A 19527-nucleotide genomic window follows, 5' to 3' on the forward strand; every position below is an offset into this window, starting at 1 on the left:
CTGAAAACTCAAGGAAAGAGAACAAAGACAGGAAGTTAAAGGGATAGTTCACCCAGATATCACATTATCTACTCACCACTATGCCGATGGAAGGGTTGGGGAAGTGTTTGTTCAAATATGAATGTCAGAGCTTGCGGACACTTGGATGATACACAAGCAGTATACAGGCCAGTTGTGGTTTTTCTGATGTTTTATTATGTCTGAAGATTTGGTCTCTTTTTGGTAAAACTGTTTACCCTGAGACTCATAAAGTGTACTGTGGACTCAGACACTTCACCCACCTCTCTATCTGCATAGTGGTGAGTAGATGATGAGTACATTTGTATATATTGTCTATCCCTTTAAATTACAGACCCACAAGGGACATCATTTCAAAATAAAAACGTTGAAAACTCAGGGGAAAACTACTGAGCACAAACATGAACACAAGGAAACCCAGGTAAAAGGCAATAAACAATAGACCCCATAAAACCGAACCAGAACAGTTTTTCAGTCTTACTCTAAAAGTTCAGAATCATGTTCTGCCATTGTGGCTAGTAGTAGCTCCACTGATACATTGGGGAAGTTGTGTTTTTGAGTCCTACCATCCATTTATTGCAATGGTGCATTAGTATTGTTCATTTTCTACTGGCTTTTAAACAGTGTTTGGAAAGTTTACCTGACACACAGTTCATCAACCAACTGTGTTTGGCAAATCAGACTACTCACCATCTCCACACTCACTGTGTCTCATCTCTGGACAGACACAGGATCCCTCACCGAAGAAGATTGCATCTTCGAAACTCAGTATGACGAGGAAGGGTCAGAAGAAAGAGCAGAAGAGAGCTGCAATGTCAGCAGTAGTTCTCCACTGAACTACGTACTGTAGTATGACCTCTCACAGAATGCATGCCTGCCTTCTTTCAATTATTTTTAGAGGTCAGCAGCATGCTTACTGCTACACACAAATACTTCAATAGCATGCGTCTTGCAGGATGCATGCTAGCATTCTTTAGTCAAATCATTCTAAAAGTCAGCAGCATGCTTGCTTTTACACATGGATATTTCATATATCACTAGAATGGAAGCTTTAGTCAACAATTTCCGAGGTCTGCAGCATGCTTACGGCTATAAATAGATATTACTATTCCACCTGGAATAGCGCTGGATTTCCATTGTTTTGTGGGTTTTGCACGTGTTCCCTGTTATATTTTAGCATGCTGAGTGGCTAATCCAAAGAATGGAGCCTTTCAGGCCATGCATACCTGTATTCCTATTTTAGCAATAAATGGTTGTATCATGACCATTTATTGTGTTCCTCAATCAATTTAGTATACAACACAGATTTTTAACTGTCCATGGACATAGGACTGATGTCATTGATGTTTTCTTTCTTATTTTCATTTGTTGTCTTGACTTGCTCTATGTGCCTTAGAATTGCCCTCTGGGGACAAAAAAGGAGTTTTGAATTGAATTTGAATTAAAACCTTAAATAAATCATGAATCTGCTATTACACCAGGGACTGTATTTCCTGTTCTCCAACACCAATGAAGAGCATTGCACTGATTTCAAACTTTTCAGAGAAATACATCATAACTTTATGCCATGCACTCGAATGGTCCAGAATCAATCTGTGTTAGAACTCATTAGGTAACTTGATAACTGAACAATTAAGGAGTAAATCACATCTCTCACCAGTTATGCCCAAGTTGGACTCTAATCTGTTTCTACTTCTGATGTCAAATAAAGGCAAGAGATGCTAGAAGAAATACGCACTTCTGGATTATATCTTAACAATACTGAAGAGAAAAATCAATCAATGCAGAATAACATCTGTCAGCTCTTTATGTTTTTTAATTATCTTTATATATGTCACTCTAGCACAATGTGAGATTCAACAGAAGTACAGATTGGGTTATTTTTAAGGACAGAGTGAATTTATTATCTTGCTCCCCTTTCCTCTGTTTGATAAGCTGTGTGTGTGTGTGTGTGTGTGTGTGTGTGTGTGTGTGTGTGTTTGTGCAGGGACAGTTTGTGGTTGTGTATGCTCAACAGTTGCACCAGCCTCATTGCTGGGTTTGCGGTCTTCTCAGCTCTGGGTTTCATGGCTCAGGCTCAGGAAGTTCCCATCAACATGGTTGTCGATTCAGGTATGATTCAAACCATGACGCTAATGTCAGTGCTAAACATGAATTTAACTATCCTCACATATTCATTGCAAATGGGGATAGATACAAAATGAGGCAGTGGAGAGGATGACAACTAATATTTGATTTATTTTCTCTAAGGACCTGGTCTTGCGTTCATTGCATTTCCTCAGGCTTTGGCCATGATGCCCCTGCCTCAGTTGTGGTCTGTCTGCTTCTTCATCATGCTCATAATGTTGGGGCTCGACACAGTGGTAAGACGAAGATTACTCACTAAATTGGAATTGCAGCATTTGGGACCCCATTGTATTTGATTGGGTTTTTATCATGCATGGAATGTCATGTTGCTAACTGGGACCCTGTCAAGGTTTTGGGAAGCAAGCTGACCCAAAAATGCAGAGGCAAAAGTATAACCAAAAGTGTCCTTTAATTCAGGTAGAGTTCTTACAAAATAAGGCATAGTCCAAAAATCCATAAACCGAGAAGAAAGGGTGACAACGTTAGGTGACCATGTAAGATGACGGACTGAGAAAGACAAAGGGAAGCATAGAGACTAATATACAGAGGGTAGGCAGGGGTAATTGGACTAAGACAGGAAGTAAAGTAGGAAACATACAAGGAGCAAAGCCACAAAATACGACAGGAAACTGAAAACTCAAAAAGAACAGAATCAATCAATACCAAACACAAACCTAAGGAGACACACGATAAGACCATCGACAAAAGAGTCCATAATAAAACCAAGTTAGACTCAAGGTCCCGAATATGAGCAAATACCCGCAAAACCATCTTAGTCTAATGGTCTCAGATGAAGGACGCCTCCACTTGGGGCTTCAGCATGAGCAAAGAGCTGGGGGTAACATATGCAATTGTATAATCATGATGGTCTACTGCACATACAGATTTTCGATTGGATGATTTGCATCAGCGTCAAAAGAACATTGCATAGCATTATTAAACCGCATAATCACTGGATAAAAAGTATGGATCCTTTGCTTTTAGGATCTTAGCCTGAATAAACTTTTCCCACTTCCTGAACACTTCACTTACCGGTTCTGTTGTGTTCCCAAATCCAGGGGTTCCCAAACGTTTCCATGCCAAGGATGCATAAGCCTCTGGCGGGGAGCCCCAGTTGCAAACTTTAAAAAAAAAATGATATGCAATATGATGTAAAATATCAAAAATCAAACAGAGCTTCTTAATATATTTCCCTTATTTATATTAATAGCTAACAAACTGTCTTTTTTCTCTTTCAAACATTCCTTCGGATTTCTGTAAAGTAATATCAACCGTAAACACACATATATATATATATATTACATTACATTACATTACATGTCATTTAGCTGACGCTTTTGTCCAAAGCGACATTTTTAGTACACTCAACATTTATAAGGGGCCAATTAGGGGTTCAGTTTCTCGCCAAGGACACTTCGGCATGCAGATGGGGAAGATCAGTACAATTAGCACAGTTCAATGACAACATACACCTATACATGTTACTGAAAAATGATTTAATGAATCTAACCTTACCATCTTTCTTCTCTGCTGACTCCTGAACTCCTCAATGCTGATGCAAGGCCCGGTTGGATGTACTGGAGGCTCCTTCATACTGGCTCATAGTGGGTCTTAGTACGTCATAGTACAGGCAGCTGTAAAACAATATGAGTAACATGAGTTTATTATTAATAAACGGAAATAGCCTTGCTGCATCACCGTTGGAAGATCCACAGCAAAAATAAATCCTAAACAGATACTAACGTACAATGGCGTCGTTTTTCCGCGCTGCCAATGCGAACTAAGTAGAGCTTAACAATACTTTTCAATTTAAGAGCATTGGATGTTAAGATTGTTGGTATAACAAAAAATAAAAACTTCTTCCCTGAGTTAAAGTGTCGCAACGAAATTTTAAATATAATTATAGATATGGCATTCAACAAAGTGTACACAAAGGGCTTGTATTATGGTTTGTGCTTTTCAATTAAGATGAAACACACTATTAGTTACAGTGTTTCAGACGTCTGGCCCTTTAATTGGATTAAGATTCATTCCTCTTTAAGTGGTGAAACATATTTATTTTAGGTCTCAAGAGTCTTACAATAGTTACATGGAGTGTGAACCAAACTCTTATTTTAAATTGCCCTGTACTTGGTGGTCACCGTTTTGAATGGCGCATCAGAAATAGGCAAACGAAATTTGTATGGTCTCATTAGTGTTGTGTGAATTGCATGTATCGTATTTGTGTACTAAGTTCTCTGCCAGAGCTGTCATGTGTTGATGCCACCAGAGTATTTCTATGTTCTTCTGAGTCCGTTTCCTACTGATGTGTGTGAGTCCCTGGGCCTGGTTGAGAAATATCTGGGCTAGTTTGGATTGGAGATCTTCACTGAATTTTTCCACTTCTGAGGTTGTTGCTCGCCCACCTCCTCCTCACAATGTCGCTTCAAACTGATTCTTTCGGTTTCCGCACTTCGCAGACTTTCTCTCAGTTGGGTGTTTGATTGGCTGAGAGTGTCCCGCTCTTTGCTGATATCACTGAGGTTGCGTTGCAACTCCATGCTCTCTCTCCTGTGGCTTTCTGCTGCGTCCTGAGTTTGGTTGTGCCGTTCATCACATCCCGTCTCAGTTGGTCTCTACTCTCCTCGTTCGCTGCGAAAGAAGTTTTGCACTGGTCCAACTGTTGATATTTATCTCTCGTAGACTCTGGATTTGACGTTCGTCATCGCAGGCTGCGTCTGCCATTACATTACATGTCATTTAGCTGACGCTTGTGTCCAAAGCCACTTACAATTAGTACACTCAAAATTCATGAGGGGCCATTTAGGGGTTCAGTATCTTGCCAAGGACACTTCGGCATGCAGATGGGAGATAGTGGGGTTTGAACCGGCAACCTTCTTGTTGGAGAACCACCACTCTAACCACTCTAACCACTAGGCCACACCGCCCCAGCTGAGAGAGAAGCTGCAGCAGGATGGTGGGGGTCTGGACGGGGGCGGCGGCCATCTTTTGGGATAAAACACACTATTTTTGACAGGATTATTTATTTTTCTTTAGCCTGTTAATAATAATACCCCCAGATCAGCACACTCATCAGTATTCCAGATCCTCTCCCTCAGCCACTCAATGTTTTTCTAGCACTGGGACACATCGATGAATGTGTGTATATTTTGGTTGGTCGGTGTTGGTCGTGGTTGTGTGTCAGGGGTGTGTATCTCTGTATGTAAAAAGTCAAAATCAGAATCAAAATTCTAAATCTAAATCTAAATTAAAATCTAACTTTTATTTAAAATTCTAAAATTCAAAACAATAACAAAAACAAGAATAAACAATACAAAAATATATACAATATTAAAATAAAACCTAATTAATTAAACAATTAAACAAGCAAATCCAATGATGTCAAACCATTTCACTCCCGCTGTAATACCCTTTATCAGCTGCCAGTTGGTGTATAGAGGAAAATATGGCAAAAGTATTAATTCAAAAGATCTAAAAAAAAATATTTTGCTAATTTCAGAGAGCATAGAATTAAGATGAAAGTTTAGGCTGAATTTATCATCCTCATATGATTGATTTGGTTCATAGAAAGCACATGAATGACTTCAGCCCTAAAAAATAAGTCAGTGTTAAAGCATTTCAACAAGACTCAAATATTAATCCCTCTTTTGAAACAATTATCCTTTGTTTTCAGTTGATATGAAACAGTTGTTAGATTATGCTCACAGACATAATCGATGATTGTTTCCACATAAATTGTTGTGAAATAAAGATAACAAATAAAAGGGGTGGAGTATGGACTTATATTCCAAAGAGAACAGATAGGTTTTCCCTTCTCATCAAAATCGAGCAGAACAAAGTAGACCAGCTCTGTCTAGCTTCACTGGTCTCATTGCATCAAGAATCAAGTTCTCCATACTAAAAACAAAACACTGTTATCATCTTCATTGTCACAACAACATAGTTGAGGATGAAAACTTTTGTAAGGTTGTAAATAGCTCAAAAATAATATAAACAGGGAAGGAAACTAATAAACATTGCACTTTAACTGTATTAGAGATGGACTTTTAATGGACACATTGATGTGATTTTGGGTAGTTAGGTTAATCACTTATCCTAGAAGTTATATTACAAATCAAATAATAAATTACCCCTGCTGTTGTCAGGTTAAACATAAATAAGATATTAAATGATTGGATTTTAAGTAGAAATTTGGAGGCCAAAACCGTATTTCCTTTCCTCTTATGGATGGAATATATTGGTACCAAAAAGTGTAATTTTAACAATCCCTTTTGGAATTTGTTACTTCTGAATGAAGCAATAATAAAAACAAACAAACATCACACAAACAAACAAGCAAACAAGCAAACAAACACCGAAGCCTCCTTACGACCTCAACACCAGTTGCAAGCTGTAAAGCTTCTGGCATTCCCCAGATGGCTTTCCGACTCCCAAACACTTATCTCCCTCCCATTGCTCCTGTTGTGCACGTGCAAAATCTTTCTATCTTTATTTCATCTCTCAAACCTTCAGTCAACATTCTTTTACTTTCTTGGGGGACCTTTCCCCTCACATCCATACATACAACATACATCAGATGGCAGGCGTATATCGCCTCTAGTATTTTTCTATTTTTTCTGTCTCTCTCAGTCAGTCCTTTCCCTTTCAGTCTCGTTGGTGGTCACCAAATTGTCAGGCGTGTTGGTTTATCCTAAATATGAGAAGATGAGCCGAACTCGGTTTGTTCAATCAGGTATTTATTTAGGAAGCCATGAAAGGTATCAACAGTGATTAGAGTAACGCGTTACGCGTTACTAAGTAACGTATGCCACACTTTTCTTCATGATAAAATAAAAAACAAACAGCAAAAGTGCTTAACAACACCTTTCAAATTAAGAGTATTGGATGTTAAGATAATTGGTGAAACGAAACAAAATAAAACCCTTCCCTTTCAAATTAAAAAATCAAATCAAAGAAATTAAAATATAATTATGGATATGGTATTCAATAGTCTGTAAACAAAGGGCTTGTATTATGGTTTGTGCTTTTTATTTAAGATGAAACACAGTTAAAGTGTTTTAGACATCTGCTCCTTAATTAGATTTAGATTTATTCTTCTTTCAAATGGTGAAACATTTGTATTTTTCCTCCTCTCTCTTTTCCACAGACACACTTTTTCATTATACTAGTTCCTTCAGAAATAACTCGTAAGTACGTAATTTCCTCTTCCAAAGTCTTTATTCATAACAGCCTTCCTTTATTTGTACCCAATTGAAATGATGGTGTGTCTGGTTAGTAAAGCTCCCTTTTCGTAAGACCAGGCTAACTCCTACTTCCGGAATCACAATCATATTTTTATGATCTCGACGTCTTAAATTTAGGACCGATTTAAGCAACGGTGGTTCTGGCTAGTCAAGCACCTCACTTCAGTTTAGGCTACTAAACTTCCTCCAGAATCCCACTCTGACTAACTTAGTTTGCAGAGATGCAACATTTGCTCAAGTCGTCTTTCTTCTTTTAGTCCCGATCACCGGTGTGTCTCTTCTCAAATCTGAATTAGTTTTAAGGATTTGTGCGTCACAGACTTATCTGTTGGGCCAAGACTCTGCACTGTTTAGACTTATTGCTGTTATAAACAACCTTTCTTTAGGATCACGTCATGTTCACCAAATTGTCAGGCGTGTTGGTTTACCCTAAATAAGAGATGAGCCGGACTGGTCCAATTTAAGTATTTATTGAGATGCAATGAACAACACATATTTATGGACAATTATCACAGCCTAGGCAAAATCAGTTAGCAATAGGTAGTTAATAATGGCCCCGAACAGAAGGGGTTTGATATAATTATAACAGAAGATTTAATGTGATTGGTTATAAAAGATTGGATGGGAGTCAACGCAAATCAATTAGGTTCTCCCCTGTTGGTGCACAGGCTTAGTCCACGCCTCTGGGTACTGGAATTCAGGAAGTGACAAGGAGCTCTCCATGACACTCCTACTAGTTGCTAAGCAAAATGTTCTCTTCATGAAAGGCCTTGACACAGCTGATGCCGTGTGGGCCATTGGAGAAAGGAATATGATGTTCCTGCTATATCCAAACAATGTCCTGTTGGTTTAAACATTAGGATCCTCGAAACCAAAACAACGAAACAAAACAATGTCAACAAAGTCCCTCTGTCCGACCTACAGAACTTATCAGACAGCTGCTTGAAATATATGTGATGTGAATGAATCTAAGGGAATAATGGTTTAATACCAAAAGTTAGAATTCAGAACAATTATAAGATGCATTATTAACCCTATGCAGCAAGGGTTATTTATAAATAATTTGTATACAGTCTGACCCAACCTGCTCAAGGCCCCCCCTCCTGCCTTTATTGTAAAGAGTACAGTCAGACACACAACAGCTAAAAAATTTAATTCCTAACAAGGACCCGTTTATTCTTTCTGGTGTTAAGTAATTGTACCTACAAGATTTTTGCTGTTCTGTGTTTGTACCCTCATAGTTGAATGCACTTATTGTAAGTCGCTTTGGATAAAAGTGTTTAGTGTTTTAATGGAATACGGAGAAAGTTTAATAAGAAGTTCAAACTGAGTCAACAGCTCAGTTTGCCATGGACTTGTTAATATGGTGCTGTAATTGCCAGTATTGTGGGAGGACAGATATTTTTATGGAGAGCCAGTAGAAGTTTAGAGCTAACAGGGCAAAGACTCACAATACCCTTCTTCCTGTTGAGCGGATTGCTGGTTCGTGGTTAACACATCCACTTTGCATTTAACCAACACAAGTGAAAATGTAACTGTAATCATGCCACTCTGCACAGTGGTTGAGATTTAGGATAGTGATCAATACAGTTGAAACACATATTCAACTCATCAGAATCAGAATTATTTTTATTGCAATGTATATTTGCACATACAGGAAATTGCCTTGGTGTGGTTGGTGCACTTTACAAACAACAAATTAAAAACAACAATATTGAACAATATAACAATATAAAAAAACAACAATATATACAGTAGAAGAGTTACGTGCGGGTTTAAGGTGCAGAAATGGCACATTAGGTTTGATCAAGCACATTAATTCTGTTGAAACACAAATTCAATTCATGCACATTAGGTTTGATCATGCACATTCATTCAGTTGAGACATATTAATCAAATTCAAGCACACTCCATTCGTTCAATCATGTGATTGCAGTTCATTGATATGACGCAAGTTTGTCCAAGGAAAACGTGGGACAAAGGGGGGGAGAAAAAAAGGGTTAGGGTGTTTTGCTCCTACCACTCGCAGGGTTAGGAGGTGGGCTCATATAACTCCATTTGGGAGCTCGCCATCAATGTTAGCTCTAAAGTTGGGTGGGGGGTGGGGGGGATGGGAAACCTGACCGCTGATCACCAGTTTACCAGAGTTTGATAGCTGACACTGCTTCACACTGCTCAACGGGTGAAAAGAATGGGACCCTCCCGACCCGGATGTTTATAGCGGCATCATTGAGACCTGGGTTACACATGTGAAAGCTCCTAAATGGTGGAATGAGCTCCCCATCGACATCCGTACATCAGAAAGTTTATACATCTTCCGCCGAAAACTAAAAACACATCTCTTCCGATTATACCTTGAATAGATAGGAGAAAAAAAAAGTAGCACTTTGATGGCACTTATAGCACTTTGTAGTTTCGCTTTATTTTGAAGAAATTGTACTTTCTTTATTCTTGTTGTCCTGGGTCTGTACCCTTGGGGTTTTATGCACTTATTGTAAGTCGCTTCGGATAAAAGGGGCAGCTAAATGAAATGTAATGTAATGTAATGAAAGCCTCCCCAAGGCCTAGACATTCTCAGGCTTGTAAAACTGCCAGAAACTGGTTTCCCACGTCAATTCCCTTACAGTTTTCTGTGCTGCCGTTAACCGAAAATTCTCACAAAATGTCCTGCGTCACTTAGTGAAACAAACTCTTCTTTTCTTTTAGTTCAGTCTTTTTTCACATATGGCCAGTACTGTGGGAGTGAGAGACCCTGAAATTTCACCCTCAACTCACATTTATTTGCCATGTCTATGAGTCTCTCCTGGGACATACAATCCAGTCTCTCACCTACTCCTGGAGCAAATGGGTCTCTTATCCAGTTTTGATTTGAGTTGTTCTCCATGTCAGGGATATAGTCTTTGAAATATCCTTGCAGGTTCCCCAGGTGGGATTGGATCAGTGGTGACATTTAACCAAAATCAAAACCGGATGAAAGAAGCTCTCATGCGCAGAATAGCCTCCATCTCTGGCACCCTCATGACTTCGGCCCACAGAGCTTCAATGTCACCATGTTATCCACCTACTAGCCCCTCTATGGAGGTCAGGCAGTCTGGAGATCTGCCCCTCAAGGTCAAGTGTTTGTCAAGGAATATACTGTTCCTGTGACCCTTTAATTAATATTGGAAAGTGACCAGCAGCGTCATATCTAGTTTCTTTTTTTTTTATTATTTATTGTGCTGCAAAGCTTTGGAAAGTGTGAACTTCACTGGTCAAGACAGGATTGGACAGAATTTGAGGATTTGTTGTCTCTTTTCTCTCACCCTTTACTTTCTTTCTACCATTTTCCAGACTTTTTTTCTATGTCTCTTTTCTTTGATGGATATTCTATATTAAGGACAATTATTGGTGTACTCATATTGTTGCTGTACTTTTTAGACTTAGCTTATAGTTTTGGATTATATCTTTGGTTAATTTGAGCCACTCTTGATTTAGCTTACTAATTAAGTTTACTGTGGGGTAATTTCACAATGCGCTGATGTAAGTGTTGAAATATGTCTTTATGTTTTGTTTGCAGTAGGTTACTACAATTTCTTACCCTTTTTTTATTTATTTTTTGTAGTCGTGAACACAGTGTTTAGGCAACAGGATTGAACAATCGTTTGAAACACAGTTTGAAACACAGGTTGATACCAAGTAAGGACAATACTATGTCTTATTTTCCTAGATCATTTATATAAGGACTCTTTCAGCATTATATTTTAGTTTTATAATATGTGTCCTTTAATTGTATTCATTTATTTATAAAAGTGCAGCTCCACAGACACAGATGCACCTACAATTTTTAAGTCAGTCAGGCTCACAGAAACTTGAAGGTGCAAGAAGGGAGGGGGATAGGCCGCGCCCCTCAAACTTTTTCTTTCTCTTTAGTTTTGCAGCAACAAATGCACATCTCTCCGTATCACCAAGGTATAATGCCCTGCTCAATGACACGCAATGTAACAAAAGTCTTTCCAAACTTATAACACTCACAACATCAAGTGTAAAAGTGCAAAAATACTCTCGAACAACCACAGAAAATTACAACTTCCAGCAATTTGCTTTCAGTGTTACTAGAAGGACATTCAAACACCAGATTATTATTTTTTTATGACAATTTTGAATAGTAAATGGTTTTGTATTTATATAGCGCTTTTCTAGTCTTGATGACCACTCAAAGCACTTTACAGCACAGTTTTACATTCACCCATTCATACAGTGCATCTCTTCGTAGCACTTTGTTATTCTTATTATGAATGTGAGTTTAATAAATGGAGCAGCGCCTGCGAGTTAGCTAAGGCAGCCAACTTGAGCTGCTCTGCTCCAATCATTTGACATACATCATGTGACATACCTCACTCTCAACAACCATCTATAGTACACACCCACCTTATAAGGTGGTCTGTTTAGGCAGTGAAAAATTCTAATCATCCCCTTTGCTCACACTGCAGTATTGCTACATAGCTACACACCAGTAGCTATAGCCCCTCCACCACCGTAGCATCTACCTGTAGGCTCCGACGGTTCAACATGGTCTCATGAAACGGTTCGTAAAATATCGTACTAAATATTTTCCAAATTTCCGTAAAGAATCATGTGTGCGCAGACGTCCTCAGTGCTCTGATTAAGGAGATTGCTGTATTCCTGGTGGAAAACGCTATATTTTAGCGGTGTTTCTTAATAAAAATATGTTTTGATGATATCTATGTCAAGATATGTGTGTTTCATTTTCAATATTTGCATTCATGGTTAAAAAAACAAACCGCTAATATGTTTTCTAAACCCTATTTTCCCAACCCTATTCTCAACCAGGAAGAACCATACAGAGAACTACACATTGAGTTGCGTTGTGTGTGTGTTGTTCCCGTCTTTTGTAGTTTTAATGTGTTTTCACTATTATGTGAGATTGCGACCGGGAACTTTGCATGCTTCTTTATGTTTTTTTGGTGTGAGAAAAACACCTGTTTAGTCAGATTTATTTTTTCTTATTATAATAAAACGGTCAATTCTCGATTTTTTAAGGTTTTGGCCCTACTCAGTGGCCCCCCCATACTTTTGCATTGGGCTATAGTAGTGGAGTTCAAGACCTTTCTAAACAGTTCATACCATGGCTGTTGCATATTTAGTTTCCATCCTGTAAGCCATCAAAACTGACTCAGGTGCAAGGTTCAAAGGTCATCCCTGAGGAGCAGGAGCCATCCACAATGATGATGTCTTTGCTTTTGTTCTACGACAAAGTTTACATTTTATCTTGCTTCAAGCACAGGCCATCTCAGGTGTACTTTTTCAGACCCCTTTAAGGTCCAAGCTGGATCAAATCAGTCAAATCTATTTTAAGTGGTATTTAATGGCCAGATATGGTCAAAATATGTATGTTTGCTTATACAAAATCATATGTTTCACTTTGGAACAAGTTAGAGACACCTTTGTTCATTAAAAACGCAATTTCTCACAACCCAGTGTCAGACAGTTTGCCCTCCTCCCCTCTGGGAGGCACTACAGGGTCCTCCGTTCCCGGACCAGCAGGTTCAGGAACAGTTTATTCCTGCGGCTATCACTCTGCTGAATCACCGTGGTGCAGACTTCATATGTATTTTTCATATTAGCGTTAGGGTTAGATGAATGTCCGCCATGATTTTTGTTTTCACGAAGAGAGAGAAGCACATAAGCCACATGTCCCCAGCCTCCTGACACACAATTTAGTGGCATTCATACGAATTCTAGTGCATTACTTTTAGTAGCATTTCTTACGAAATTGTGATGAGACCAGCCTGGACGGGTGGTTACAAGTATTTGCTCTTCACTCCCTTCACTCCTGTGTAATCATATGAGGGAGTGATTAAGATGGAGCTTAGACACCAAACACTAAACCTGTTCTACTGCTGCAATAAACGTTTGAATGCGAGATGTCTCAGTGAACTCATTTTTAAATCTTTTCAATTCGGATTACACAGATTTAAATATTTTGTTTACTGTTTTTGATATAATGAACTGTTTGTTGAAACGTTAAACATCTGAAAAGTCTCTTTTTTCTTCTCACTCCTCAACTGCTTCACACTCTCATACCCACACACAGGCAAACACACACAGTCAGCTGACTCACACGGCTATTTTTTAACTCTTCCCTGACACAGACATTCCTGTCTCCTTTATTTATTACTTTACAATAGCGATGTACAATTAGTGGTCACTCATCGTTCAACTGACAAAGAATTTCAGTCAGGGTTTAGAGCTCATCACAGCACGGAGACAGCCTCGGCAAAAGTCACGAGTGACCTTCAAATAGCTTCAACACTATTGACCATCAAATTTTATCACAGAGACTAGAGCAGTTAATTGGCATTAAAGGAACCGCCCTAAACTGGTTTAAATCCTATTTTTAAGATCGATTCTAAATTAAGTTAACCACGGCATTCCACGGGGTTCTATTTTCATAAATAGAATAATAAATAATATTATTATTATTTAGCTGTGCTAGACGACGTGGCCCTTGCTTCCAATGAAACAGTCAGGAACTTGGGAGGGATCATCGATCCCGATTTGTCCTTTAATTCTCACTTAAAACAAATGTTTTTGTTCACTTGCGTAACATCTCAAAAAACAGTCACGTTCTTTCTCAAAAGATGCAGAAAAATGTGATTGATGCAGAGTCATCTGCGTCATGATGCATCTAAGAATCAAGGAATGTCCACAGCTCTAAAGCTCAGCCCTGTACAGGAGACTTGGAGGGAGAAGGGGTAGAGAAGAAATCTAATCTCCCGACCTGATACTGAGATTTTTTTTATTTTATCTAAATATTTGTTGACAGGGTAGCTTTGCACAAATAGGAATATAATAATAATTTATTTTAAAAAATTAATAAAAAATTGGAACCCCAGAAACACTCAAACTCATGTGGTACGGTAATACTCTACATCTGGAGCGCCTTACCTTATGGTAAGCCTTTATATCTGTACACACATGACAATTGATAAAGCATTGGCTTTACACGCCAATGGAAAAGAAAACTCAAATGTAGATGAGTTTTTGTCCTTATTTTCTATAAAATTTTAGAATGTATTGCTATGAAAATAACGCCTCGACAATGATTTTTTTGACACTGCGCTGTGTTTTGGGGGTTTTGAGTTGGAGGTGCCATTTCGTCAGCTTGAAATGGCCCCTCGTGTGGCTGAGCGGCAGGGTCTCCAGCAGGTCCAGTGTTGCGAGCACTAGGGTTATAGTGTCTGGTCGTCTAAAAAGCTGTTTAACCATTTTCAGTGGATTATCTCCATCGGTCATTTTATGAAGATATTTTAACTGCTTTAATGAGTTGCTCAATGACAACTATTGATGTTTAGGGTCTTTTAGGGTTTGGCAGTATCAACAAGGAAGACTACATGTATGATAATATACAGAGAAAGCTGTTTCAGGTAATTAGAGGCTCAAACGTGGAAGACTACTGTAAACCTCACTACGACAAGGATAGGATTCAAACCTATGCATCCAAGGTACAATGGATTAACAGTCCATCACCTTGACCACGCAACCACCTCGTCCTGCTTTGAGTTACCTTTATTTTCTGAATGTCAAACTGTTCCTGTTCTTAGGGGAGTTCTTACAACGGTGAGAAGTTACCGTGGAAACAGCAAAAGAGCTAAAACTATTGCGACAAAAATGGGATTGAACCCACACATGCAGACCACAATGGATTAATAGTTTATTATTGGTAAAGAATTTAGGGAATAACAGGACTCTAACTAATGTTTTCTGGTATTGTACATGCGTACATAGACTTGCTTGTGTTTCTTGAACTGGTCGTCCAGTTAGTTCTAACAGACTTGTGGGAGGTTTTAGGTACTTAATCTCTCTTGGATCTTCCCCTATCCTCAGAGCTGTTGTGTTAAACACGCAGGACTTTTTAATCCCCCACCAACTAGTGGTGTGTTGGAGCTCCTTGAGTCAAGGTGTGTATAGCACCTTGCTATGGTGTGAGTCATTAGGGTTACACTCAATTTCAAGATAGGCTAAAGGCCAGAGAGGAGCAATACCTGAAGCCTCCAACTACTAAGTTAGAACTAAAAGAGGATCTAAAAAGAGAATTGACAGATTTTAAAGAAACTAAAGCAAGCCTATGCACACCTGTGTGCAGATGTTTGATAACGAGATGATTTATGTTGAGGTAGAAGACTATGGATGTCACTCACAAGGAGGAACTAAGGGTTTTATTGATGTGTATGAACATGCTTGCCACAGGATTGGCTATTGTTAGATCATCTATTATGAAACAAAACAGTATTGATAAATAAGTGTGTTGCAGTGTTTTTTTAAGTAGACTATTGTTTTGATCTAGTATCAGAAGTATCTTCAGTAATAATAATATTTATTAATTTAGTTAAAAATGAAAAAGAGTCATGGTACTGTTGGTAGTGTATAACAGCAGAATATAGTTTGGAAACATGCATGTTGACTAAGTTAAATTCTTCTTTGAATATTTATTGTGGATCAATGAAATTAAATCAGAGCTTTATTGTAAGGCACCTCATATTCACTCACAGAGGCTTGAGCTTTTCAAAGAAATGCATGTTTGACATAACAATCTGTTATTCAGGTATTCTTCCTTCTGTCTATTTCTATGTCAGTTTGCAGGTTTGGAAACAATAACATCATCAGTGATTGACATGTTCCCAGGAATGATGCGCGGACCTTGGCGTAGAGAAATATTCCTCTTTCTCTTCTGCTCTGTCTGCTTCGTCATACAGATCCCTCTCACCACTCAGGTACTACACAATGATGTAACCTCACCCAAACCACTCAACATTTAAGACATTATAATAAGCTGTGTCCCAATTCAGTGGCTGCTTCCTTCAGCGACTGCATTTGAAGAAAGATTGTGGTGCGATTAGACTCCACATTTCGAAGGATTCTTCAAAAAAGTATGTTTAAGCAGCAAAATGAGCCCAAAATAGAAAAAGTTAAAGTACTCATGTCTTAAAATGGTTCATCTCAGTGTTTAATTTTGAATATGGGTTTCTAATTAATATTATTGCTGTTTTCATGTGAATGTGAATTCAACATTTTCTAAAGATAGGTAGTTTTCAATGGGCAAGAAAGGTATGGAAAATTGTAAACTTAAGTAACACATTTTAGATGCACAGTGGGAAAAGTAAGTAGATTTGAATCTCAAATTAAGTGGATTCGGAGTTGCATAAAGTACTAATTCAATAAATTTGCAGTTAGTTACATGACTTAAAGTATTAAGTAACATTCCACCACTGGTTATTTGAAAAATGGCACAGGGATTGATCCTCAGATTATAAAATTTATACAACAACCCACTCTAGCCCATAATCCACACCCACCCAAATAAGTCATGACAAGCTGGTGATGCAATTTGAAATTGCTGTAGACAAGAACTTGACATATTGGGTTGGCCTTCATTGTCTAAACCCATCCTTCAAAGGATGCTGCTGCTTATTTGGGACACAGGTATAGTGGAGTAGTTTAAGTGATACTCTAAATGTTTGTCCCTGTTCTCCAGGGAGGAGTCTATCTGTTCCAGCTGGTTGATAACTATGGTGCTAATGGAGCATGCATTTTATTTTTGTCTTTCGTCCAGTGTGTGGCTGTTGGGTGGGGCTTTGGTAAGTGATATAAGTTATGTTGTCCTGTGTGTTCTTTAGTTTTCAAGTTAAATTAAAAACATCAGGACCCACTATCAGCTGCCACCTCGATTCTGGTCAACCACCACTATCAGATGCCAACACGATACTGGATCCGCCATTATTATCACGATCAGCCAGCAAGATCCGACTATAGCAGCATAACTAAGAGCAGGTCCAAGACAAGCCTGGACTGGCTCTACCTATAAGCTTTATCAATAAGGAATGTTTTAAGCCTACTCTTAAACGTACAGATGGTGTCTGCCTCCCAAACTGAAAGTGGGAGATGATTCCACAGGATAGGAGCTTGATAGCTGATGGCTCTTGCTCGTACTCTGCTCTAAAAGACTTTAGAGATGACAAGTAAGCCTGAATTCTGGGAGTGCAGTGCTCGCATGGGTTGATATGGTAGTATCAGCTAGGGCTGCCACTAACAACTATTTTACCGATTAGTCAATTCATCTAAACGATTATTTTCTCAAAAAATAAATTTCACCATTTTATTTCATTTCCGAAGCGCCGCGCAGCGCCAAGGAAAGCCAGGCGCCTCCTATCCAACCCCCTGTTAAACCTTTGTGCGGTTCACACGGGCTGCGATGCGCCGCGCCAAGGGCGCCCTGCACCAATGATTTCGGCGTCGAGTCTGTCGAGTGAGACAGACTGTGTACTAATGTTGACATCTTTATTCGCATCCTCACTTCCGTGTCTGACCCTGCCCCCCACATTCATTGCCTCATCCTATTGGTCCACAACATACCAACATAGGGGCTTCCTATTAGCTAAACCTACATGTCAATCAACTGTTGTGAATAACATTGAACAAAAACAAACCAGGTTTCAAAAAAAGATCCGGCACAGACAGATGAGGAGGAGGGGCAAATAATACCAGCACCCAGTGACTCACTACTGTGCTTCTCCATTTCGTCTCTCTCAGGTCTGCACATGTTATAAAGCCAGAAGAGAGGACATGCAAATACCCATTGCAGCAGATTTCTAAACTTTAAACCACTGATACATCATCCAGCAAATGTCATTCCCCACATAGCAGCAGAGCAGCAGCAAATTCAGAGACAGTACGTTCACAATTTCAGCTATATTGAGCAATCATATTAATATCGATACGCAGAGTCAATCAATCCTCAATCAATCCGCCAATTATCCCCAATGAATTTTTGGTGTATTCAGAGGCTGAGTTTGGGCCTAATAGTTTGAATGACACAGTAATCATAAAAGTCACTGAAATCTGGAAAATGCCTTTCAACTATTAAACAAAAAAGATGATCAACTTATTGGAAAGTGCCCAAACTAATAGATTAAAGCAATCACAGTTATCAGGCTGAAAATAGCATAACGGTCAACAAAAAATATGATATCCCCATTCACTCCACACAAAGGTTATCAGGTCCTCATATAAACTATAATCCCTCCCATATTCCATGATACATACTTCCAGTCAAATAAGTATGATCACAAATAATTCAAATAAAACCCCCAAAATATAAACCCAATAACCCTAGTATGATAACTAAAATAATAATATTCTTCTTAGACATTCATGGATCCTAAACTGTTATATTACTAACTATGTTGTATCTTTCAGGTGCTGAGCGAATGTGTGATGCAGTTGAGGAGATGACAGGACAGAGGCCATGGTTTATTTTCATACTGTGTTGGCGTTACTTTACCCCACTGATCTGCATGGTGAGTTACACACTGAATATAGCAAAGAAGACAACTACAGTGATTGCTGTCAAACCTGTTTCCAAATTTTTCAACATTTCACAAACACCATGTTGAGACCTCTCATTTGTATTGACAGCATCATCGCCCCCTTCTACCACAACATCAACACTGCATCGTTAATATCCCTAATAAATCTCCCTAAACAACAAAGCACTTATCATCCATGACATCATCAATGAAAGTGCAAATTGATTGTCTCTGCCAAACAGAGAAGTGGAAAAACCAACTGGACTCTCTCACACTTAACCATGCCACACACCAAGGTTACTTTTTTGTTCAAAAGCCCCGCTCTATGGGCAGGTTGGTGGGCTGGCCATAATACATCGAGCCGACTTCCTGCTTAAAGTGATAGATCATCCAAAAATCCTTATCACTATGTCAACGGAGACTTCACTTCTGAAGGTCTCAGGTATAAACTTTGTTACAGCAGAATCCAATACAATTGAAGTCCTTCTTCAAAGGTAATAAAACAACAGCTTAAAGAGCTCCCTGTAACCAAAACTACCTAATTTGAATATGTGACCTTCTTTCTGGCTGGTTCCGCACAGCTCCAGGTTGTCCTTATCTACCTCCTCCCACAAAGCCTCCACCACCTTCATATCTGAGCTATCTGACTTACTCTGAGCTATCTGAGCTAACTGAATTTCTGTCACTATTGGACTGCTTCAACATTACACAACATGTTTAGAGTCATACATTGGATTTGGTATGCTCTACTGGCACAACCTCTCCCAGCTGCA

The 19527-nt window shown here is 38.9% G+C and overlaps 1 protein-coding gene across 1 annotated transcript in view; it reads left to right on the top strand.

The window, feature by feature from the left end:
• Window positions 1–19527, top strand: part of LOC133971552 (sodium- and chloride-dependent GABA transporter 2-like) — a 39658-nt gene that overhangs the window by 14698 nt on the left and 5433 nt on the right. Inside the window, exons 8-12 of the mRNA XM_062408961.1 lie at window positions 2006–2130; window positions 2269–2381; window positions 16025–16162; window positions 16924–17026; window positions 18645–18745. Coding sequence (XP_062264945.1) covers window positions 2006–2130; window positions 2269–2381; window positions 16025–16162; window positions 16924–17026; window positions 18645–18745 — 580 coding nt within the window. The remainder of the gene's footprint in view (window positions 1–2005; window positions 2131–2268; window positions 2382–16024; window positions 16163–16923; window positions 17027–18644; window positions 18746–19527) is intronic.

Source organism: Platichthys flesus, chromosome 16, assembly GCF_949316205.1.
Source record: "Platichthys flesus chromosome 16, fPlaFle2.1, whole genome shotgun sequence".
In the NCBI taxonomy this organism is placed as follows: Eukaryota; Metazoa; Chordata; class Actinopteri; order Pleuronectiformes; family Pleuronectidae; genus Platichthys; species Platichthys flesus.